Source organism: Capricornis sumatraensis, chromosome 1 (genome assembly GCF_032405125.1).
Source record: "Capricornis sumatraensis isolate serow.1 chromosome 1, serow.2, whole genome shotgun sequence".
NCBI classification, from domain to species: domain Eukaryota; kingdom Metazoa; phylum Chordata; class Mammalia; order Artiodactyla; family Bovidae; genus Capricornis; species Capricornis sumatraensis.
In genome coordinates this window covers 223,087,578-223,111,325 of record NC_091069.1, presented here as the reverse complement: position 1 = coordinate 223,111,325, position 23,748 = coordinate 223,087,578, and the positions used below count along the sequence as shown (strand labels likewise).

Genomic DNA, 23,748 nt, shown 5'->3' with positions numbered 1-23,748 from the left:
GCTGTGCACCCAAGTCACCACAGTGAACAACACTGTCCTTTCCAGTGTATGTAACTGTGTTGGAGGCAGAAGAGATTAAACACAAATGGCAAAACTTTTCTAATTGTCACAAATGGGACATGAGTACTTGGGGGTACATTATGCTATTTTTTCTGCATTTTGGTTTGACAATTTTCGTAACAAAGTTAGATAACTATTTCTCAAGCAAGGAAGCTAGATTTGACAGATACCTATATCCCAAGGGCAAGTTCAGCTTTGAAGTTACACTTAAGGTGTTAGTGCAAGAGAAGTCCTTTGGGGAGGGTGCAGGGGTTGGTGGGGAAACGCTTCTTGGTGGAACTGTTCTCTGAAAGTACTTGCTCAGATTGACTCAAGAATCCGGAAACCACCGGCCTGAATTGGCTTCAGCTGCCTTGGGAAGTGCTAATAGGTCAGAGTCAAGAGTTAAAAACTACTCCCCTATCCCCAGTGGTTTACCTACCGCCCCCGCCCCCCCTCGCCTCCCATTACCACCGCCTTGGCTTCAACTCATCAGATTTGAGTAGATAATCAGGGCTAACCAACATCTCCTGAGCACATACAATGTGCCTGGCACTGTGCAAAGGCTTTGGGGTTAGATTCCGCTCGCACCATCTTATAGAGAATGGAATAGGAGTCTTGAGAATTCCTCAAGGTAGGAGGAACCTGACCCTATCAAGCAAGAGCAGTTCAGGAACCCATTCCTCCCAATTCCAAATTGTGCGCAATAGATCAGAAACTTGTGATCAGTTTGCTTCGTGGCTTTGAGCAAGTCACCGGGCCTTCCTAATGTGACTCGATTTCTCTATCTATAAAAGGGGTACAGTAAAACCTTGTAAGTTTCTTTCCTTTTTTTTTTTTTTTTTAAAGGACCAGAGACCTTTACTGTCAAGATCGTGGCACGAAGCAAGGGCTCCATAAATGGCAGCCATCATTCCTGGCCAAGCGCGGGCGCATCCTCCCGGGCGCGCCTCCCGCTGGGCCCCTCGGGACAGACCGGGCCCGCCTCCGCGGCTGTAGTCTCGCAGGGCTCGCGGCAGGTGGCCCTGCATCTGGGTGCCCACGCCCCAGAGAGCGGGGAGCGCGGGCGGATTGGATGACCAAGGTCTCCCCTGGAGGATCCCCCCGCCCCACTCCACACGCCCGGCGCAGGTGAGGTTTCCGGCCCAGGCCACGGGGACAGCGACCTTAACAGAGGTCGAGGCGGACTGCCCAGCTCGCGCTGGGAGAGGGGTCCTGGGGGCACCCCCTCCCTCGCCCACATTCACCCCAGGGCCAGCCCCGGCGCCCGGGCCCGCGGGCTGCGCGCTCTGCGGCTGCGAAAACCCGGAGAGGCGGATCGGAGCGCGCTCGCAGCCAACTCCTCCGCGGTCCGGCAGCCGAGCTGGGCATGCTCAGTGTGGCCGCCGCGCCGCCGTCCGCCAACTCGGAAGCTCGCGCTCCTCGGCCGTGGGGGCGAGAACGCCGGCGGCGGCGAGCCGGCGTCGTCCGCCGCCCCCAGACAGTGGCAAACTTCGCGGCGTCCCCGGAGCTCGCCCGGGCGAGACTGATACCTTACAAACCAGATCAAACCCAGTCACCCCCCCTCTCCCGCCGCCCCTCATCCCAACCCGAATCATGGAGGCTGCGGCCGCCGAAGTGCCGCCGCTGCCGGCAGCCCCTGCCCACTAGCCGGGGACCAACAGGTAAACTGTCGGTGGCGGGGGGTGGTGGTGGGGAGGAGCTGCGGTCGGGTGAGGGTGGGGGGCGGCGGGCTGAAGGAGCCCGAGACGCCCGCGGGCTCGCTGCTCCCGTCGACGCTCGCTCGGGGCCAACCCTCTTCGCGCCCCCTTCCTTCCCCAGCCCCTGGAGGGGCAGCGAAGGGTTAAGTCGGCCCCGAGCCACCGTGAGCACGGCCCCCTCCAGCCGCCGCGACCGCCAGCAGCGCTGCTCGGCGCCTGCCCGGAGCCGCCGAGGGCACCGGAGCCGCGGATGCGCCACCAGAGCCCGGCGGGCGTCTAGGAGGCACTGGCTGCTTCCCCACCGTCCGCATGCCTGTCCCTCCCCAACCCCCCTCCAGGCCAGTCTCCCTCCCAGCCGGGTCCGCGCCCAGGTGGCGGGGTCTGCGGGGCGCGTGGCGAGCGGGGGAAGGGTCCCTGTCTTAGAAGGAGGGGCGGGGGCGGGCTGCTCCTCAGTCTCTTCTCGGGTTAGGCGGGCCACCCTCGCCTAGGGCGAGCACTTGAGCCACCCGCCTAGGGCGCCAAGAAAAGTTTTTTTCCCACCCCCTCCCCTGTGCCCCTCCCCCATCCCCACCCTGCTCCCGGCAGGGGTGGGTTTGGGTCCATTGGTGAAAAAAGTCACACGTTCCCATCAGCTGCTCCTCCCCCCTGGGGACAGGGTGGCGGGGTGCTGGGGGGGGAGGCGGGTGGAAAGGGAGGTCGGCGCCGCGGAAGACCCCGGCGGACCTCCAGGCTCTCGGGCGGCGGTGAGTCCCGGGGGGGGGGGGGGCTCCAGCGCAGCAGGGTGCCTGCCGAAGGCTGCCCCCATCAGTGCGTGTCTGCGTGCCGGGCAGCGGCAGCATCCAACCTGCTTTATTCCTGCCTGCAGCGCCACAGCGAGTGAGCGAGCGAGGAGGGGGGAGAGGGAGTCTGTCTGCAAAGTGCTGCTCCCTGGTGCTCAGAGGCGGCTGCTCCAGCTCCAACTCTCATTCATTTCGCCGGTTAACATGAGAGATCATGGCCGCCTTCGGGCTTCTCAGCTATGAGCAGAGACCGCTGAAACGCCCCCGGCTCGGGCCGCCAGATGTCTACCCGCAGGACCCCAAGCAGAAGGAGGTAAGGGCGCCGGCGGCCTCCACGGCAAGCGGGGCTGCGCTCCGCAGCGCTGACCCAGGGCCAAGTTGGCCCAGTGGGCATCGCCGGCGCTGCGGGGGAAGGGTCTGCAGAGAGGGACTGACGGCGGGGGCCGGACCGGGGGGGAGGTGCTGGGGGGACCCCTGGGGGGCGGAGACCAAGCAGCTGTCAGGCCCCACGCTCCCCTGGGGCGTTCGCTCTCCGGGTGCCGGGTCGCTTCCCGGTTACCGGGCCTTGCGCGGCGCAGCCGGGCGCTTCACCCGGTTCTTCCTTGCGGAAACCCTCTTGGCTCCCTCTCTCCCGCCTCTGCCTGCCTTATTTTTCTCCCCGCCGCTTCGGTAAATCCTCGTAAACTTTTTGAAAAATGTTGGAATGCAGTGCCTCCGACACAGGTCTTGGGTTTTGCGCCAGCTGAGCAGGGACGGGGGGTGGGGTGGGTTGGGGAAGACCTTTTCTGTTCAGATTTTGCACTTTGGAGTGGAAGTCGGTTTTGTCCAGGTGATGAATATTTAGCTGTTTGAAAGTACTTTTGTCTCCCCTCTTCCCTTTAAAAATCAATTTAACAGGGAAACACTGATTTGCTTCCCCAGAGGCGATTGGCTTAACTGCTGGAGGCTGTTTTGTATATGTAAAAGCAGTCAGGTTACCTTGGAAGGGAATGGGTCCCCGGGTTGCTTGTTTCTTTGAGTGAAATTAGAGAAACCTTCACTCTTGAACTAGCCTCAGTGGCCAGAGTAACCATGGCATTTTGTAGTCATGTATATGTTTGTCAGTAGTTAACAAGTAATTATATAACAACTCTCCAGTTATAATGATCACCCCTGGCTACACAGTTTGCCCAGGGATTTGCTTTTTTTTTTCTTTTTTAAGATCACCTGCTACCCAGCTGTGCTTTGAGTTTGCCAGCTGCAGCCCACCCATCCTCTTTTTTCTTCAGCTAAACATGAGAGCACATTTCAGAACTTCTCTTGCTGGGAACCTAAAAAGCTTCTATTAAAAGTTTACAGGGCCACTAATATCATAATAGCTCTCATCCTCTGGAGAAGGGGACAACAGAGGATGAGATGGTTGGATGGCATCACCCACTCGAGGGACATGAGTTTGAGCAAGCTCCAGGAGTTGGTGATGGACAGGGAAGCCTGGCATACTGCAGCCCCTGGGATGGCAGAGTTGGACACACTGAGTGACTGAACTGAATATCACAGAAAGGGCTTTGTAAAGAAGCCGAGGAGGGTCCTTAAGACTTCCCTTTTGATAAATGTATCTGTTTCAATAATAGAGGAAGAATGCTTGTTCTGGTTAAACTGTTCTGTTGATAATGTTTCACAAGGATAACGAGTGACAACTCATTTTAGAGGTTTAGCATGTTAAACCTGTGGAGTAATTCAGATAGAAGCTGGGAAGGTTTGGCAGGTGGTTCTCAGTGGAGGGTTAACTGGAGGACAGAGTTTGAGATTTTGCAGATTTTCCCCCACCCATCTCTCCCTGCTACTCCTACCCAGTATAAAGTTCAATGTTACAGATGAAATAACACTAACAACTGGGTGTAAAGGAAGTTAATAACAGACATTTGTGGCAGAGGATTATTAAAGTTTTGCCGGGGGTCAGGGACACTGGCTGATTTTCATTATCATGTAATTAATGCTTCATCACATCTTACCAGAGGGCAGCATAATTGATAGCATCTCCCCAGTTAAGAGACTTCTTAGATGGTGCAGTGGTAAAGAACCTGCTTGCCAGTGCAGGAGATGTAAGAGAGATGCAGGTTCGATGTCTGGGTCAGGAAGATCTCCTGGAGAAGGAAATGGCAACCCACTCCAATATTCTTGCCTGGAAAATCCCCCATGGACAGAGGAGCCTGGCGGGCTACACCATCCATAGGGTCACAAAGAGTGGGAAATGACTGAGCAATTGAACACACACAAACACATCCTTCCTCCCCTTGTTTTCTTGTTAAGGAATGGGGACCTGGGATGCCTTGTGGGACTATTTAACATTTATTTCTCAGGTCAACACTCATTCAGAATTGGGACCTCTCTGATTCTGGGAAAAATTAATTTTGGATTTTAGGGTGTCATGACAGTTCATGGAACTCTGAAACTAGAAGTGACCTGAGAGCTCACTTTTTAGAACTTCTTTTGACAAAGTGAGGCCCAGTAGAGTTTACCTGACTCTAGGTGTGTGGTTAAGGGTTAAGCAGCAGAACTGGACCAGCAAAAATGGTGTCTTCTGTCAAGACCAATACTGTGTTAAGGGTGATTTATGCTAAATTGTGTTGTTCTAATGTTATTCCCTTTCCCTGGAGGCAACCAACATTTTATCTCTCTGGAGCAGAGTCAGAGTTATGTGGGGCTGTAGCCAAATTTGAATACAATATGGAACAGGTGCTTGGCTGTTAGGGGGCGGGGCTGTGGTGAGCAGTGTTTCACAAGCTTCGGTTATTTATGCCTTGCCTCAAGAGTTCTCCTCTCCCTCCATCACCTGTACTTCCAATTTTTTCTTTTCCTTTTAGGAAACGTCTTCTGTTTCTTAAGCAGTAATTCACAAGACGTCATGGATTTGATGTGCTATCTAAAAATTCATATGAAATCATGTCTATATCTCATTTAAAATTTTATTTATTTGATATTACATATGATTATTTGTCCTGAAACAAGACCATAAATATTAAAACTTTAAAAACTTCAGTGGAAACCATTGGTGTAGTCCATCAGAGAGACTTGCCCCAGATTGTGGGAAATGCTGACTTTAATATAGGCAGACCTGGATTTGGGTTCTGGTTCAACCTCTTTTCAATTGTGTGGCCTGGGGCAAGCTGTATAACTCCTCATTGGTAAATTAGTATAATTGTGCTGTTCAGAAAATTTTAAGCACTCTGGTTCTAAACCTATTACATTTTTTGTGAGGAAAAACCCTCCTCTTGGTAAAGCTATTCTTATGACTGTAACTGCAGCTTTTATTGTTGTTAACTGGTGCTAATAGTGTTCTGGAAACTAGTTCCCAGGGGACAGGATGGAAACTTGCATGAAGACCTCCTGCAGAAAAGTGTGTGTGTGTGTGGGGGCGGGGCAGGGACAGGGAGGGGTGAGGGGGGAACTGGAAGCTTTAACTTGCTTGATCAATTGATTCTGTTCATTTGAGAGCTTGCCATGCCTCAGTGCTCCACAGGACTTGAGTATATCTTGTGTTAAAATACTTTTTCCTCTGTCCTCAAGCCTTGAAAACAGGGCCTGAGAAAACTGCAAGGGTTCCTTGATTCCTCCCCCTCCTCTCTTACACCCACCCGTCTTGTCCAGTCGGTTTCCCAACTACGTTTCCAACCACCTGCTGCTCTCCAGCTTCACCAGTAGGCTTGACTTCTTTTCTGCTTCAGGCTGACTCTTCTCTGCCCCAGGGCTCCTACACGTGCCACCTGGATCCCATCTGCCTTTCCACCCTCACTGCACCATTCCACCTCGCTCTTCTCACCCAAGCCTGTGGTTAGGAGGGGTAAGCTTTGGAGCCAGTGTGCTTGGGTTTGAATCCCGGCTCTGCTGTTCACAATACTTTTTATGCTCTTCGTGCCTCGGTGTCCCCTCTTGCAGACTGGGAGTGAGAATACTTCCTTCTCCGTAGGACTGTTGGAAGATTATAGGGATAATAAACGTAAAACACTGAGACCAGAGTAAGGCATGGTTTCAACACCCAAATGTTTGTTGTTCTAAACTCCCATTGGCCTGCTGCTTCATCATTCAGGTCTCAGCCCAGCAACCTCCTCAGAGGCCTGCCTAGTATAAGTATGTAATTTGTAATTATGTATTTATGTGCGTGTTGCCCCCTGTCCCTGGTGGATCAGTTTCTCCAGGGCAGGGACGAGAGCCGTTTAGAAATCACGGAAATACGCAGCACCTTCTGCAGTTGGTTCCTAGGATGCTCAGGGCGTAGGTACTTGTAGGAATGTAGGCATGAAGTGGGAATGAATGAAGAGAAATCTGGTAACTGAGGGGTGGGTGGGGTGTTAGGGAAAGTCTAGGTTAAAGCAGCTTCCTTGTTTGGAGGCTACAAGGCTGAAAGCAGAGGGAAATTGTAGTATTATGAAGGAAGAGGAGTTTTTACTTCTGGGCTAGAAGAGGCCTTAAACAACTGAATAATAGTAAATGTTTTTAGGAAATCAAATTAGTTAGAAAAATAGGTTGGGGCAGCAGTGAGATTTCTAGGCATTGGAGCCATAGAAACCCACCAGCAGGGTCCTGGCAGAGGATAGCCTGGTGTGCAGGGACAGGGGCTGCCCAGGAGCGAGGTTTTGGAGAAGGCAATGGCACCCCACTCCAGTACTCTTGCCTGGAAAATCCCATGGACGGAGGAGCCTGGTGGGCTGCAGTCCATGGGGTCGCTAAGAGTCGGACACGACTGAGCGATTTCACTTTGACTTTTCACTTTCATGCATTGGAGAAGGAAATGGCAACCCACTCCAGTATTCTTGCCTGGAGAATCCCAGGGACGGAGGAGCCTGGTGGGCTGCCATCTATGAGGTCTCACAGAGTCGGACACGACTGAAGCGACTTAGCAGCAGTAGCAGCAGCAGGGTTGGAATGGCTGTGTGGGGATAACATGTCAAACTCAGCACACCTGTAGGGCTTGTTAAAAATGGATGGCTGGGTTTTTTAGACTGAGTAGGGCTGAGGGGGGCTCCACCTCATTTGCATTGCTAACAAGATCAAGGTGATTGAGCTGCTTGTCCGGGGCTCCACTTTGAGGCACTGACCTAGAGAGAAGGTGGCATCCAGTTCTGCAGGGGTTGGAGAGCTTTTTCCATTGCAGGCCGGGCAGGATTAGATATCTGTCAGTATATTAGGCTGAGGTTGCAGTAGTTTACTCTCACAGCTCATCCAGGGCATGGTAGGCTTTCCCCAGAAGGCATCCCCTCCCTTAGCTCTAAGGGAATGAGATGTCTTAGCCCCTTCCAGTATCTTTCCATCATACTTGCAATAAAACTCAAACTTCTTACCACGTTATGCCTTCAAGGCCCTACCAATCTGTCCTTGCTCACATCCACAACCACTGGCTGTAGTTAGACCCCCTGGCTCTGCCTCCTGGCCCCATCACTTACTGCCTGTTTGGCTCAGATCTGACCTGTGGAATGGGATAAGATTTGACCAGTGCTTGGCACACAGATGTTGCTCAGTACTGGTCAGCTACTCTTAGTATGACCCTTCCCTCATTAAATGGTCCCAGGGCTTCCTTGTCCTTAGAATAACATGCACGGGAGGGCTGGCCCCTTCGTGACTTGCTTAGCCTCCTCCAGGCTGTGTGGCGGGTCCACCTCTCTCCTCACACGCCCAGCTCCCTGTGTCTGCGTCCTTGTCCCTCGTTGCTCCTGTGGTCATGTTTCTTGTCATTGATTTACAGAGAATCCTGGGCAAGGGGGCCTTCCTGTGACCCATCTTCTCTCATCCTTGTTAGTTCACTGTTTTGTGTTAAATTAAAAAAAAAAATTTACTAATTTTTATTTCTGGCTGTGCTGGGTCTTTGTTGCTGTGCATGCTTTTGTCTAGTTGCAGTGAGTGGTGGGTACTCTAGTTGTGGTGCGCAGGCTTCTCGTTGCTGTGGTGTCTGCTGTTGTGAAGCACGGGCTCTAAGGTGCTTGGGCTTTAGGAGTTGCGCTCCCCGGCTCTAGAGCACAGGCTCTGTAGTTGTGGACCAGGGATCGAACTCGTGTCTCCTGCATTGGCAGGCGGATTCTTTTCCACTGAGCCACCAGGGAAGCCCCTGTTAGTGCATTTTGTACTGCTTGTCACTGTCTGAAATGCCATTATTAGGGTCCGTATTCTCTCCCTTGTCTTCCTTCCACACTAGGATGTCAGCTGCACTGGAGCAGGGGCTTGTCAGTGGTGTTCACAGTTGGGATGAGACTAGGTGCTCAGTAAATAATTCTCGAGGAAATGAATAAAACGCAGAAAGAACTCTTAATGAGCAGTTGTATTTATAACCTGACTGTCCCAATGCTTGTTTTATTTTGGTAACGCCTGTTTTCTTGTTAGCATCTAAAACCCTTAAAACATTAAATGCTTATTTTTAGCCACAGCTGGGGAGGTTGAGGGGAGGAGAGGGAAAATTTGTTTCTCAAGGATCTTTGAGATGGGAATGTTGATGAAGTTGTTCGTGAGGAGAGACAGGTTGACCAGTTCCCTAGGGGGATTAAAAGGCAGCGCTGGTTAAAGAGAAAACTTACCCCTGAGATAAATTGACTGGCCCCAGGGCCCCATGATGGTGAAGGAAATGGCAAGCCACTCCAGTAGTCTTGCCTGGGAAATTCCATGGAGAGAGGAGCCTGGTGGGCTATATAGTTCATGGGGTCACAGGTGTTGAACATGACTTAGCGACTTAAACCACCACTGCCAGGGCCCCATCATTTACCTCCCGCAATACCAGTGTTTGGGAGGGACGTCCATATTTATGCAGATATTCTGGCCTGAGACCCTTAGGCCAGAACCAATGTAAGAAGCACTGAGTCAGATTTTCCTGCTGCTCACAGGAGTGTTGCCACCCAAATTTCATGGCAAAGGAACTCAACTGGTTGTCATTTCTCAGGGGCTGCCATTGCCTGCAGGAGCATTGTCAAAGATGCTCCTTAAAACTGCTGCCATAATGCCCTGCCTCCACTCCAGACCTGCTGAGTCAGAATTTCTGGGAAGGAGGTTGAGGAATTTGCATTTTAAACATGCTTTCTAGGTGATTCCTAAACATATTGAAGTTTTGAAAGCCACTGCTTTAATTTGTGTCTTTACTTGTAGAGACTGTTATAAGCCAAACTCCCCCTTAATCCTACCTGCTCCCCGCTATTTGATGTGTTGGAGTCTTTAGATAAATACGCCGTTCGAAGTGTTAGTATAGTGCAAATGCATTTAGCTGCTTTCCCCCCTGAAGTTCTGTTCGGATACTCATGGTTCCCAGCATAGGCTTATTTTCCATCAGCTGTACGTGGTTTATGGCAGACTAGAATTCCATGCCTTGAGCTTGAGATATTCACAGCTCCCTTTTGTGTGCACTTGGCTAAGCTCCTCAGTGCTTCACTTCTTGCTTTGTCCCATGAGCATGTTCTTTGAACATATTGGAGGCTACAGAAGTTTATGTTTGATCATGGGCCTGGGCTTTCAATTAGGCTTTTTGGGAATTTATGTAAGGCTCTTCACTTGGTGAAGACCAGGAAATGAGGTCTGAAAGGCAAAGTGCCTTGAGTGAGCATTAAGTGGGAGAAGATGAGGATGAACGGAGCCCTAGGATTTTAGTTGAGGCAGTTAGCAGTGCCTCTCTTGGCTGTGTGTCTGCCCAGGTGAAAACAAAACAGAGGTTGGAGAATGGAGTAAGTGGAAATTCTAAAGAATTGTGATAGTATTGGGTTGGCCAAGAAGTTTGTTCGGTTTTTTTCCAAAAATGTTGTAGGATAAACCGGAACCAACTTTTTGGACAACCCGATGCTTGTTCTGAAATGCTCTTTTAATGAGGTTCTGAACCCGATTGTGAGACTTCTTGACAGAGTAGGCAGGAATTAGAGCAGGTGGAGGGATCCGTAAGGAGAGTGAACATGATTAAAGGTTTCTTTTCCCAGTGTTCCCTTTGCAGTGATGAGAAGAGCTGGTGGACTTAGCCTGGAGAAGGGCTGACCTCAGGTCTGATTTGGGAAAGCCAGGTGAAGGGAGGTGCCTACCTCCTACACATTCCAGTCTGAGAAGGGAACATAGAAATACTTGGACTTTTCATTGTCTTTAGAAGATTTCTGAAGTTGGATGATGATGGCAAGGGAGTTCGTTATACTATCCTATTTCTCTGTTTCGGAAAATTTACATTAAATGTCTTATGTTACACAATAAAATGATTTCTACTTAAAAAATATGCATGTCTACATAATCTGGAAGAATTATCACCCACATGTAGATAATTGCTATCTCTTGAGAATGGGTTTGTTGTTGCTAGGTTATGTCCGACTCTATGCAACCCCATGGATTGTATAGCCTGCCAGGCTCCTTGGTCCATGGGATTTCCCAGGCAAGAATACTGGAGTGGGTTGCTGTTTCCTTCTCGGGTGGGGGTCTTCCCCATTCCAAGGACTGAACCCACGTCTCTTGTGTCTCCTGCATTGGCAGGTTGATTTTTTTACCACTGTGCCACTAAGAATGGCTTTAGGGGTGATCTTTTTTTTTTTTTTTTTTTGGTTACTAATCTGTATTCTATGTTGTAACAGTTGATGTGCACTACCATTGTTATTGGAGGATATAACTTAAAGAGCAATTATTAGGTGACTTTGAGTTTACAGGAGTGCAGCTTTGTTGTTGGTTCCAAACCAAGCTAGAGTCCCTTTAGCTGAGGTTTAGGCAGAGGGATCTCGAGGGTGTAGGTGTAGGCACTTATGACCTGTCAAAGCTGTGATGGGTTAGGGGCTGTTACATGAGCGTTCCAGCCCTATCACTTAAGCTGTGTGATTTGGGGTGCTGTGTCATTTTCCTCAACTATGAGCTGGAGAGGATGATACCTAATCCTCTAGAGTATGGGAAGGAGCGCTGTAAACTTAATTGTTACCACATGTTGAGGTATCAATTCAGTGGTGTGCCAGAGCAGGCTTATAGCAGCTGATCATTAAAATTTCAGGAATTTTGTGAGCTGGTTAATATCATGCTGGTGGCTTTAATTTTGGCACCAAGGGAGTATTTACACCAAGGAAGTTGGCAAATACTATAAATTTGGGGGTTTTGTTTTTAGTTTTTTCAGAAGCTGTCTGTGAAGCATTTACCAGGACGGTGTTGGATATGGTTATATTGTATTATTCTGTAAGATGTTGTGCCAAAACCAAAAAAACTTTTTGGTCAACCCAGTATGTACCGGGTGCCTTGTTGGATCATTCTTATCCCCATTTCCCCTACCTGCTGCTGCCAATTCACTTTAGTCGTGTCTGACTCTGTGCGACCCCATAGACGGCAGCCCACCAGGCTCCCCTGTCCCTGGAATTCTCTAGGCAAGAACACTGGAGTGGGTTGCCATTTCCTTCTCCAATGCATGAAAGTGAAGTTGCTCAGTTGTGTCCGACTCTTAGCGATCCCATCTACTGCAGCCTAGCAGGCTCCTCCATCCATGGGATTTTCCAGGCAAGAGTACTGGAGTAGGGTGCCATTGCCTTCTCTGTTCCCCTACCTACTTCCCACAAAAAAAACAATTTTCCCCTCAAAGCCAGATCCTCACTTTGCCTTTCCTGCAGCTTGAGGTGACTGAATTCTGGCTAGATTGAATGGAAATCTGCTTTGTGCCTGACTGCTGGGGAAGAATATACTTCTTTGCTGAAAAAAGTACAGGCATGGGAGACAGTGCTATCTTTTAACGCCCCGAGAGCTGCTGTCTTCGGAAAATTAATAAGAGGGGATGGTCGTGGGAGCTAGGGCACCTGTCTTGTGACCCTGAGGCAGTGAGCCTGTGGATGAAAGTAGAGATGACGGAATGGCTTTATGAAATTGTAAAGCTACTGAACTGATCTTGGGACCCCCTCTCCATGGGCTTCTTGAGAAGTAAGCAAGAGCTGTCCACATGGTTTAAACCATCTTTGAACCAGTTGTCAGTCTCTTGAAAGTATCTAACATTGTCATGATGCGCATGCTTAAATGCTCAGTTGTGTCCGACTCTTTGCCACCCCATGGAGTGTAGCGTGCCAGGCTCCTCTGTCCATGGGATTTTCCAGGCAAGAATACTGGAGTGGGTTGTCATTTCATACTCAGGAGGATCTTCCCGACCCAGGGATTGAACCCGCATCTCTTACATCTCCTTCATTGGCAGGCGGGTTCTTTACCACTGGCACCACCTGGGAAGCCCAGTGTTGTCATGGTACTTCCCATTTATATTTTGTCCCCCTTAAATCATCACAGACTGAGAGAATTCCAGAGAGTACACCTTCCCAGAATTCTCCTCCTAGAACAGCAGGAGACAAAGGTCACCTGCGTCTTGTCTGTTGGATGGCTAATTCTGCGCAGAGCCTCTCAGAAGTGGAGGGCATGCTCACAAGGCTCCTTTATTGCCATTTCTGGTGGGGAGAGGAGGAGAGCCTTCCTCTTTTCTGTTCAGAGGGGGGTATCCTGTGAGTCTGTACCATTTTTGGGGGAAATCAGGTATGTTTGGAGCTGGATGGGTTGCTCTGACTTTCTCATTCAATACCAGCAGACGCTGAGTCCCACAGAGGTTAAGATGCTTCCTTAAGGCAGACCTCCACACAGCACTTGTGTGCCCTGATCTGTCCTTACGACTTTACTCGCCCTGCCCTTTGCACACAGCCTCCACTGCTGGTAAACACCCTCGTGTTACTCTGGCATCGAGAACTACTCTGCATTTTAGGGCACCCAGTGCCTCTGTGAGAGCTGGGGACCATTCAGCCATTTGTCTGATCTCCAAGCTTGCCAGAACCTTGAGTGGTGTCTCCTGGGCAGAGGAATGCTCTGGAAGCTCAGGTACTCTCATCTTCCTGTTTCTGGTGGAAGGTTCTTAGCCCTGTCCGTAGCCTCTGGTGCAGCTAGGTATCTCGGTCACAGGCCTTTGTGGAGTGTGTTGGGGATTAATCCTGTCTAGCTTTCATTTTCTTGGTTGAGATTCTCCTTTATTTGTAGGTAGCTTAGTTGGAGTTACAAACACATAAGATGTACCATTTGCCTGCTTTCAGGCATTTATTAATACATGGTATTCCCAGGGACAGCAGAGCCTGGTGGGCTGCTGTCTATGGGGCTGCACAGTTAGACACGACTGACGCGACTTAGCAGCAGCAGCAGCATTCTGTATAAAGGGATCCCCCTTTCATATAGTCATGAAGTGCTAGGGCCTGAGAAGAGAAAAATTTTAGCTCCTGGGTTTTATTTTCCACCTTCCAAGGGAAGTAGAACTCTATATATGCACCCCAAACAGATCCCGTCATTCAGTCATTATTAATGAGCACCTTGTAGGCACTTTGCCAGCTGTGGCTTCATGAGGACAGGGCCTAAGACTTGTATTTCCTACCATGTCCCTGGCTTGGAGCACAGTGCCTGGCCCACACCTCGGACTCAAAATGCCTTTCATGAATGGGAGTGTGAGTGAGTGCTGAGCATGTTGGAGATGGTCCCGGGTCCCTGAAGACTTCAATCCAGAGCAGTGCTTTTCATCTGGGGTGATCCCCTTAGGGACACGGGCAGTGTTTGAAGACATTTGAGGTTGTTACAACTCTGTGTATGTGTGTATTAGCTGCCGTTGGCATCTAGTAGGCAGAAGCCAGGGGACGAGGCTTACATTCTCTGGTACTAAAGACAGTCCCCCACAACCAAGGCTTATCTGGCCTCAGATATCAGTGGTTCCCAGACTGAGAAAGCCTGGTCTGGAGGAAGTGACATACCTGTAAATAAGGAGCACAGTGTTCTGGATATTCTTTGAGAAGGGTGTACAAAGTGCTATGGAGATGATAGGGAGTGACCCAGCTTTTGGCAGGACCTAGTAAAGGAGGTGAAACCCACTCCAGTGTTCTTGCCTGGAGAATCCCAGGGATGGGGGAGCCTGGTGGGCTGCCGTCTATGGGGTCGCACAGAGTCGGACACGACTGAAGCGACTTAGCAGCAGCAGCAGTAAAGGAGGAGGTTTCAAGCCTCGGACTTGGAGGATGTGTAGGGTGGATGGGGCTGAGGTGTGGTGTGGGGTGTGCAGTGGGGAGCTGGGTTGGAGTGGGAAAGAAAGTTGGGATCAGTGTATGGGGTCCTTTGCATGCTGTGTGGAGGTGTCTGGATGTTATGGTCGAGCCCATGAGGTGGCTGTTCAAGGGTGTGAAGGGAATGAGATTTAAGATGAGTAAGGGTCATGGTTTGAGGGGACAGTGCTTCTGAGGGTCACATTGAGGCAAAATGACTGACTGGCTAGATGGTCGCTGACATTGGAGGCCCGGGGATGGGTCTGTTAGGTTTCCATGGCTGCCATAACAACTTACCACAAATCAGGTGGCCTAAAACAATGGAGGTTTATTCTCTCGCAGCTCTGGAGGCCAGCTGTCTGGAGGGAGCATTGCTGGGGTTGGATTCCGACTGGAGCTCTAGGGGCGAGAGCTTCTTTTTCTCACCCAGCCTTTGGTGGCGCCAGACCCCCCTTGGCCTCTTTGTGGCCCACTTGCATCTGTCTCATTTCTGCCTCCATCTTCACATGACTGTCTTCTCCGGGTGTTTGTCCTTCTCTGAGAGTGCCTTGTAAGGACACTTGTTGTTGGATTTGGGGCTCACTTGGATAATCCAGGATGAGCTCATCTTGAGAGCTTTAACTTAATTATCTCTGTGAAGATCTTTTTCCAAGTAAGTAACACTCCTAGGTTCCAGGATTTGATAGGATACTCTTGTGGGTCCTATGGGGCTTGGGAAGAAAGAGTAACAGGGATTTAGGAGAAAGATTATTGAGGTGGAAGAGTTGGCAAAAGTGGATGTGTAAGGTAAGAGGGGCGAGTACGAGGATATACCAATATGTTTAGCTTAGAGCAGTGATTCCCAAATTTTCTGATTTTAGGACCCCTTTATAATAAACCTTGTTTAGGATGCCATAGAGCTTTTATATCTCAGTACTTATGGTATTAGAAATTAGACATGAGAAATACTAGAAAAATATAGTAATTCATCTACAAATAATGATAAAACCAATTTCATATTTAAAATGTTTTTATGAGCAATATTTTTCCAAACAAAAACAATAGTGGACAAAGTGGTATTGTTTCACATTTTTGTGAATCTGTTTAATGTCTGGATTCTCATATCTAGTTCTCCATTTAGTCCATTACAATATGTTGCTTCGATTGAAGGATATGAAGAAAATTTGGCCTCACCAATATGTAGCTGGAAAGTTCTTGGGAATCCCAGAGGTTATACAGTTGGGTGGGTTGCTGGCTTATACAGTTGGGTGGGTTGCTGATTGATGGTAGTCCTCAAGCGAAACAAAAGAACTTGGTAAATTTTTTTCCCAAGGGTGGGAAGGTTGGGGAGGGGAGTAGAGCGACCCAGTTCATTTTTTAATATTTTCGATTGGAGATGCCTCTGGGGAATCCAGGTTGCACTGTGTAGAAGTAGTACAAATGTGGATTTTGGTGTGATTTTTGTGTTGAAGTCCTGGCAGTGATTGCCTGTTCATAGTGGGCAGAGAAATACAGGACCAGGCAGACTGGACCCCTGCCGCAGCACCTCCAAGAGGGGGAGTTGTTGGGGGTGACGAGTGGTCCAGAGGGAGAGCTGGCATCGCCGTTAGCTTCTTCTCAGTTTGCCAGTTTCCCTCTTCAGGGCCTTTGCACGTTTGCTTCCTGCGGCCTGGTTGTCTTCTCTTTATCACTGCAACTGATGGTCAGCACTCAGTACAGTTTATGTTTTTCTTATTTGCTCTGTCCTCCCACCAGTATAAGTTTCATGAAACAAAAACTATGTCCTTTTTTATCCCCCACTGATAACCAGAGGCAGGGAGGGGGTGTGGGATATGGTTGGGTTAAATAAATATTTGTTGATTGGATCTAGTAACTGGGACAGTCATTATTAACAAATGGTTCTTAGAAGCCCTGTGTAGGGCACAGTGATGCTGGGAAATATAAGACATGGTTCCTGCTGTTGAAGAACTCTGTATGAAAGATTAGCAGCCCTGTGTGGTGGGAACTGATGAGGGAGGGGTCAGCTCTTTGAGAATTAGAGATGTCTTCAGAAATATGGATGTTTTCAAGGCCTTCTGGGCAGAGGTTGTGAGCAAAGGCACCGAGATGGGAAATGGATGTGATCTTTGGAGGAATTGGATGTAGTTCAGTAAAGCAAGAGTGTATTGAATCCTAAACTTGAACATGTCTTTAGATTTGGGAGCAGTTGAGAGGAGAAGATTAAAACTGCTGGAGAGGGCTTCCCTGGTGATTCAGTGGTAAAGAATCTGCTTGCCAATGAAGGAAACACTTGCCAAATGAAGGTTTGATCCCTGATCTGGGAGGATCTCACATGCCCACAGCAACGAAGCCTGTGTGCCACAACCGCTGAGTCTGTGCTTTAGAGCCCAGGAGCCGCAACTGCTGAACCCACGTGCTGCAACTACTGACGCTTATGCGCCCTAAAATCTGTGCTCCCCAACAATAGAAACCACTGCAGTGAGAAGCCCATGTACCACAACTGGAGTAGCCTCCACTCGCTGCAACTAGAGAGAAATCCTTGCAGCAATGAAGACCCAGCACAGCCAAAAATAAATAAATAACATTATAAATAAAAAATAAAGCTGCTGGAGAGAGAAGAGCTGTCTGCTGGAGCAAGGCTGGCTTGGTCCTGGGACCAGGGGACCAACGTCCTACTGGGAGTGACCCCTTATGTGTAGTGTTCCACATGACTACCTCTGAGAAAGGACGGGAGGCACGACATACACAGATCTCCCTGTTTACTTTTAATTTTCTACAAGCATTTCCAGAGTCATTCTGAATGTGTAGAGATTTTCCTCGGCAAGAATTAACTCAGCCTTCAACCCACATCCAATGTGCCCCAGCTCAGATATGCAAATGCTGCCTTGTCAATTAAAATTTGGTGGAATTTGCTGCTTTCCTTTTCCAGCCATTTCATTCATGGATTAATCTCACAGGGTTGTTGAGGTTAGGACTGTTGAAGGTATTGGCAGCAGGGAAGAGCTAAGACAAACGTATTTTGTCTTAAGTGTCATTGGAATTTTTTTTTTTTTTTTGCTAAGGTGCTGGTTTACATAAAGGTATAGAAGCACTATCAAAACTATGTCCAAGGCAGTGCTAAATAATTTATATTTCTCCTGAGTTCTGCAAGGAAGGTTAATATTGACATTGCTTAGGGTGTTTTTTTTTTTTTTTCTTTCTTTCTTTTTTTAAAGCTCTACACAGTGCTTCTGTAGACCGTATGGAAAATATTTTTGGGGTCAGAGCTGTTTTTACTCTTTGGTCAGTTGTAGACTAAATATCAACTGCTTCTTTTGAAAAAGGAAGATTGTGAACTGGAGACCCTATTTACGACTCGTATGAGATCTGCTTTTGTCACCATTAAATAATCGAAATGCATTTGAAGTTATATTTTCATTTACTTAGTACTTGATACGTACTTCCCACTGCACTCAGTGATGTGGGGGTGTAGGAAAGAAATAGAAGCCTGCTTCTGTCCCCTCTAGAACAGTGCTTCTCAAAATATCTGTGGTGAAGGGCCAGTTTTTTTTTTAAAATTAATTTTCAATCTGTTGCAGACTGATATAGATGTATGATAAAAATGAATCACTAGAAAAATGAAATGCGGATTGAATGTACTGGCAGTATCAAGTTGCTATGAAAGTTTCCAAGCACTTCTCAATTTTTGCATATTATTCTTGTTGAGGACTGGTAGCAGTTTCAGATCACACTCTGCGTAGCACAGCTCTAGAAATGAACATCTGGCTCACTGATGCACAGAAAACAATTGAAAAAAATGACTAATGCATTGGCTTTTGTTTTAAAATTGAGGAATAACATATTCCTCATCCTCAGCACTGAATAACATGTTCAGTATGTTGCAGAAGGGCTTCCTAGGTGGCTCAGATGGTAAAGAATCTGCCTGCCAGTGCAGGAGACTGGGATTCGATCCCTGGGTCGGGAAGATCCCCTGGAGAAGAAAAGGGCAACCCACTCCAGCGTTCTTGCCTGGAGAATTCCATGAACAGAGGAGCCTGGTGGGCCAGTCCACGGGGTTGCAAAGAGTCTGACACAACTGAGTGACTGACACTTTGACTTCACAATGTATAAAGTGCCATGTTCCATCAGGAGAGCCCATGTTGATTGTGTTGGTTATTCTGAAGGCTTTACACGTTTGGTTTTATGCCAGCCTCACGAACACCTCTTGGGTGGATACTATTATCGCCTTTTTTACAAGTGAAGAAACTGAGGCACAGGGGAGGGATCACAGGGGTCGACTTTACTTTCCCAGGGTCTGTTAGCTGCATCGTGATGGAGTTGAAATTGGACATCTGAGACTGCTGTAAACCATCCTGCTCTATATATAGGGAGGCTAAAAATGCTGCATGAGTTCAGGAAAGAGAGGGTTGGAATACTTGGAGGTCTTACTGGAGGGTGGAGGTGTGAGGGTCAGGATGCGAGTGAGTGGGAACAGGTTGCACCCTATCTTTCCTAAGAAAGAGCTGCAGGTAGGGTAAGTGAGGTGCCATGAGGGAGAGGACAAGCCTCTGAGATCAGGCTTGGAGTCCTGGAGTCCTGGCCGGCTGCTGTGGGGGGCAGTGATGAGCTCACCAGGCCCTGCTGTCAGATTTATCTCACTAGCTCATGCTTAATAAATCCGGACGGGGAGAGAGTGGAGTCGGGGAGGCTGCGAGGGAAGCGGCTGTAGTAACCAAAGCATGAAGTAAAAAGACTGATGAGGGCTTTAAACAGGACTAGAGAAGAAGAATTGGCAGTTGGTGACAAATTGGTCAAAGGAAACGAAGGAGAGAGGACTGTGGAAAATGCATCGATTCCTTGGACACTATTTAGCTGGGATGGTAGTAGATCCTGTTGCTTGAGGATCTCCGGGTGGACACATGTTTGTGTTCAGTCTTTAGAGAATTACCTGATTGCTGGATTGAAAAGAATATTCGGACTCTCCTTCCTACCCACCTCCCTCACCCTGTGGCATGAACTGGTTTACTTGAAGGCCTGATGACTCAGAGGGCTTTGGTTTATACCACTTGTCCCCTGCTTTAAACCTCACCTTCAATACCTGTTATTCAGCCCCCCACAGGCTGCTTTGATGGTGTAAACATCCCGAATTGCTTGGAAGGTTGGCTTAGCTCCCTGGGAGAGGTGGGAGTGAGCAAGCCTCCCGAAAATAAAAAGGGTGGAGGCTGAGAGGTGTTAACAGAGGCTGACTTTCAGGCTGCACTTTTGGAGGTGGACTCCGGACATTGGCTTTCTTGGCTCAAAATTTCTAGGTTTAGCCTCTGTTTTCGAGTACGCAAATAAACAGCATCACCACCCCCACTAACAACAAAAAAGAGACATTCCCAGCTAACTCGTCTTTGTAGAGCAGTTATCCTCTAATTAAAAATAGTCCACATTAAAAAAAAATCTTAAAAAATAGAAAGTAAAAATCAAATAGTTATGAGATCTAAATAAGCATATTTTGAAGTAGTATTTGAATGACAGTCACAGTGATGTTTTTGAAACCTAGCAGAGACCTCAGGTGCTTCTGAACTAATCAGAAAATCTAAATTCTCACATCATTTTAGTATCTCTTAATATTTTCAGAATTTTGTAAATCCAGTGATGATTTTTTTTTAAATTGTCAAACATGGTGAAAGAAAAGTGAAAGTGAAAGTTGCTCAGTCAAGTCTGACTCTTTGTGACCCCATGGACTGTATAGTCCATGGAATTCTCCAGGCCAGAATACTGGAGTGGGTAGCTTTTCCCTTCTCTAGGGAATCTTCCCAACCCAGGGATCGAACTCAGGTCTCTTACATTGCAGGTGGGTTCTTTACCAGATGAACGGCCAGGAAAGCCTTTGAACATGGTTCATTAATTAAATAATGGATTAAAAAAAAGAGACATTCCCAACCTCTGTCCTCTCTCCCAGGCAGGAACAAGGACGTCCTGCAGTTTCACTTGATTTTTCCTGCACGCTTTTCGTCTCTGTCACCCATCAAGTTTCCCTTTTTGTGAATCTGCAGTTTGTTTGGTGGCAGTCACCGACACCTTCCTACTGGTGTGCACCCAGTGTGGGGTCAGGGGTGCACTTAAGCATGGGGTAGAAAGAGCCAGGATAGGGGCACAGTGAGTTAGTGCACTGGACGGTTAACTTCAGAGGTCAGAAACCATGGCTTGGATTAGTTTTTTCTGCCTTTGGATCACCTAGCCTAGTGGGAGGCAGATTTAGTCCTAAGTGCAAACTATGATTTGCAGGAGGAGTCTACATTAAGATGCAATTTCATTGCACGAGTCGTGTGGGATGGTGACTTACCTGACCTGTGGGGGCTCCAAAGAGGAAGCTGTCTTCTGAGGTTGCCTTATGTACAGTTCTGGGCACGATCAACTATGGACACCTTAAGTGCCCTTTCCCACATTCTACAAGTCTGAAAGTATTTTTCTTTGGTAGTTTTCCTGAGAGCCACATCCAGGTGTTTGATATCCGAGGGTGACATGCATTTGAAGGTGATTTGAATATAAATTAATAGGCTACAGTTACTTAGAGTGGAATAAATGCCAAGTATATTTGGATGTAATTTGAATCAGAGTCTTTCTCACTTCCATTGGAGGGGGAGGGCCTGCCTGTCTCATGGTTGAGGGTGAGGGAGGTTTTTGTGGGGAGTCGGGTCCCCAAGAGTCTCAGCACATCATCCTTGGTGGACGTTTCCATTTGCTTCGTTGGAAAGTTACTGAGTCCCTGGATGTGCTGGTTGATCAAAAACCATAATGGCAATGACTGTGATGAGCCTATACATGGATATGTTTTGGCCCCACTGTCGCCAGACAGGGGTTGAACCCAGGCCACGGCAGTGAAAGCACCAAATTCTAACCTCTGGATGACAAGGGAACTCCCATAAGCCTTCTTAAAAGTGCTTAGTGTGTACCTGTGACCATGTTGAGTGCCTCACATGTTTTTTCTCTTATCCTTTACAATAGGCCTGGGAGGTGTATGGAGGTATCTCCATTTCACAGACAAGAAGGGAGCTAGGATTCCAGTAGAGCTTGATTGAAATCTTACCAGGCTCCTCTAAAATCTCACTGTCTTGAAGAACCCATTGGGCCTGCTGGGGGCCTGATTGTCACGTGGCCACTTACGCACGTCACTCGTCAGTCTGTTTCTCAGCCTGTAAATGGGTACTTGTCCTGCCTGAACCATTTGACTCTGAGGAAGATGGGTGTGAATATTCTGGTAAAAGGCCAGGGAGGAGGAGTATTGTGGTCACGATTTTCTCTTCTCTTTTACCTGCTGCTCAGTACTGGTGTGAAGATCGGACTGCCGCCTTTGTGTTGAGCTCACATCCTCTGGGGTTCATCTGGGTTCCCACTGTTAGTGATTGCTGGCCTGCAGTTGGAGTTTTGGGTAGGGGTGATATATTAATAGCTGGGTAGACGAGGGTGGATGTGTAAAAAGCTGAGTTTCAGATGTGGCCTTGATGCAAATGTGGCCCAGGTGTCAGAGATATGGGTAGGGGCGGGGAAGACGCTAGGTTGACTTTTTGGGGGAGTCCTGCCTCCCCCCGCCACGTCAGTCTGGCCCCTTCCTTGGCTCTCTGTTCAGGAGGCTGGTGGTAGTGCCCTCTCTCACAAACATTTTGGCTGAGCTGGGGAAACAGACCACATACCCTACTCGCTCCCTACCCCCCCAACCTTTTCCTCTAAACTTCTCAAACAGCTATCAAGTCAATTAGAAGAGATCCAACAGGAATCAGTCCCTGTTGCTGGGATGCTGGGCAGCTGGGATGTCCCGTTACACAGAGCCAGGTGATGCTGCTTTTCTCAGCTATTGAGACTCTGCCTTGTAGACTCTTGGTGCTGCCAATGACAAGGACAGTGTCAGAGGGTGGTCTTGCCATGAAGAATAGAGCAGAGCCTCTCTTCTCCCCTCGCCCCTCCCCTGCATGTACATTTTAGTTTCCTAGGGCTGCCGGCACAGAATACTGCCCTAAGTTGGATGGCTTAAAACAACAGGAGTTTGTTCTCTCCCTCCTTTCCTTTCCTCTTCCAGCTTCTGGTGCGTGTGTGTGCGCTCAGTCACTCAGTCGTGTCTACCTGTTTGAGACCCCCTGGACTGTAGCCCACCAGGCTCCCCCGCCCATGGGATTCTCCAGGCAAGAATACTGGATTGTGGGTTGGCATTTCCCCTTCCAGGGAATCTTCCTGGCCCAGTGATTGAACCCGTGTCTCTTGTGTCTCCTGCGTTGTCAGGTAGATTCTTTATCACTGTGCCACCTGGATAGCCCCCAGCTTCTGGTAGCCCCAAGTTTTCCATGGTTTGCGGCAGCATAATTCTAATCTCTGCCTCCATCAATCTTCTGTGTCTTTCGTGAGGACACCGGCCATGTGCTGTTGGATTAGGACCCTAATTCAGCGTGACTTTAACTTGATTTTATCTGCACAGACCCTATTTCCAAATAGGTCACAGGTATGGGGGTTAGGACTTTGACCTGTCTTTTCCGGGTACACAGTTCAGTGCCTGCAGGGCCTGTCTCTCACCCTTCCTGCACTTGTCCCCGGTTGGTCTGGTACTGGACCTTTCCTTCTGGGTCCCCTCCTGTTTCCTCAACAACTTCCACCTGTCCACCACCTCGCTTATCTCCTGTTATCTTCAATTTCTCCCTCTGCTGGATTCTCTCTGTGTCATCCAAACATGCACACGCTTCCCTCATCTTCATCCCCCCTCTACTCCATCACCCCACCTTCCCATTTCTCTCCACCTCTTTCTCCAAAGCTCCCCCGAAGCATTCCGTGTGTTCAGTGTCGTCTTCACCTTCCGCTTCTTCCTCCGCTCCTTATTGTTGGGCTTCTGCCCTCATTTTCCAGAGAGCCCTCCCTCTGGGCCCCAGCAGCCACATTGTGCCTGTCGTTCCCTCCCGTGGTGAAGCAGTGTGTCCCCTCAGCTTTTTTTTTTTTTTAATTTGTTTATTTTGGCTGCGCTGGGTCTCCTTTGCTACGTGAGTGTTCTCTGTTGTGAGGACTTTTCTTCATTTTGGTGCTTTCTCATTGTGGTGGCTTCTTGGGTGGAGTATGGGCTCTAGGCTCGGGCTTCAGTAGTTGTGGCACACAGGTTTTGTTGCCCCATGGCATGTGGACTCATCCTGGACCAGGGGTCAAACCATGTCCCCCGCACTGGCAGGCAGATTCTAACCACTGGACCATCAGGGAGGTCCCTTCCCTCAGCTTTGAGCTAAAGCACTCCTGGTTTCCTTCTCTCTTCTCTGGCCA

General features: G+C 48.7%; 1 protein-coding gene across 2 annotated transcripts in view; it reads left to right on the top strand.

Moving 5' to 3' along the window:
* Window positions 1–2,732: 2,732 nt before the first annotated feature.
* The window catches only part of MED12L (mediator complex subunit 12L), a 353,727-nt gene continuing 332,711 nt past the window's right edge, over window positions 2,733–23,748 (top strand). For both annotated transcript variants that reach the window (XM_068984811.1, XM_068984801.1), the window contains exon 1: window positions 2,733–2,831. In XM_068984811.1, the coding sequence (XP_068840912.1) occupies window positions 2,733–2,831 (99 nt within the window). The remainder of the gene's footprint in view (window positions 2,832–23,748) is intronic.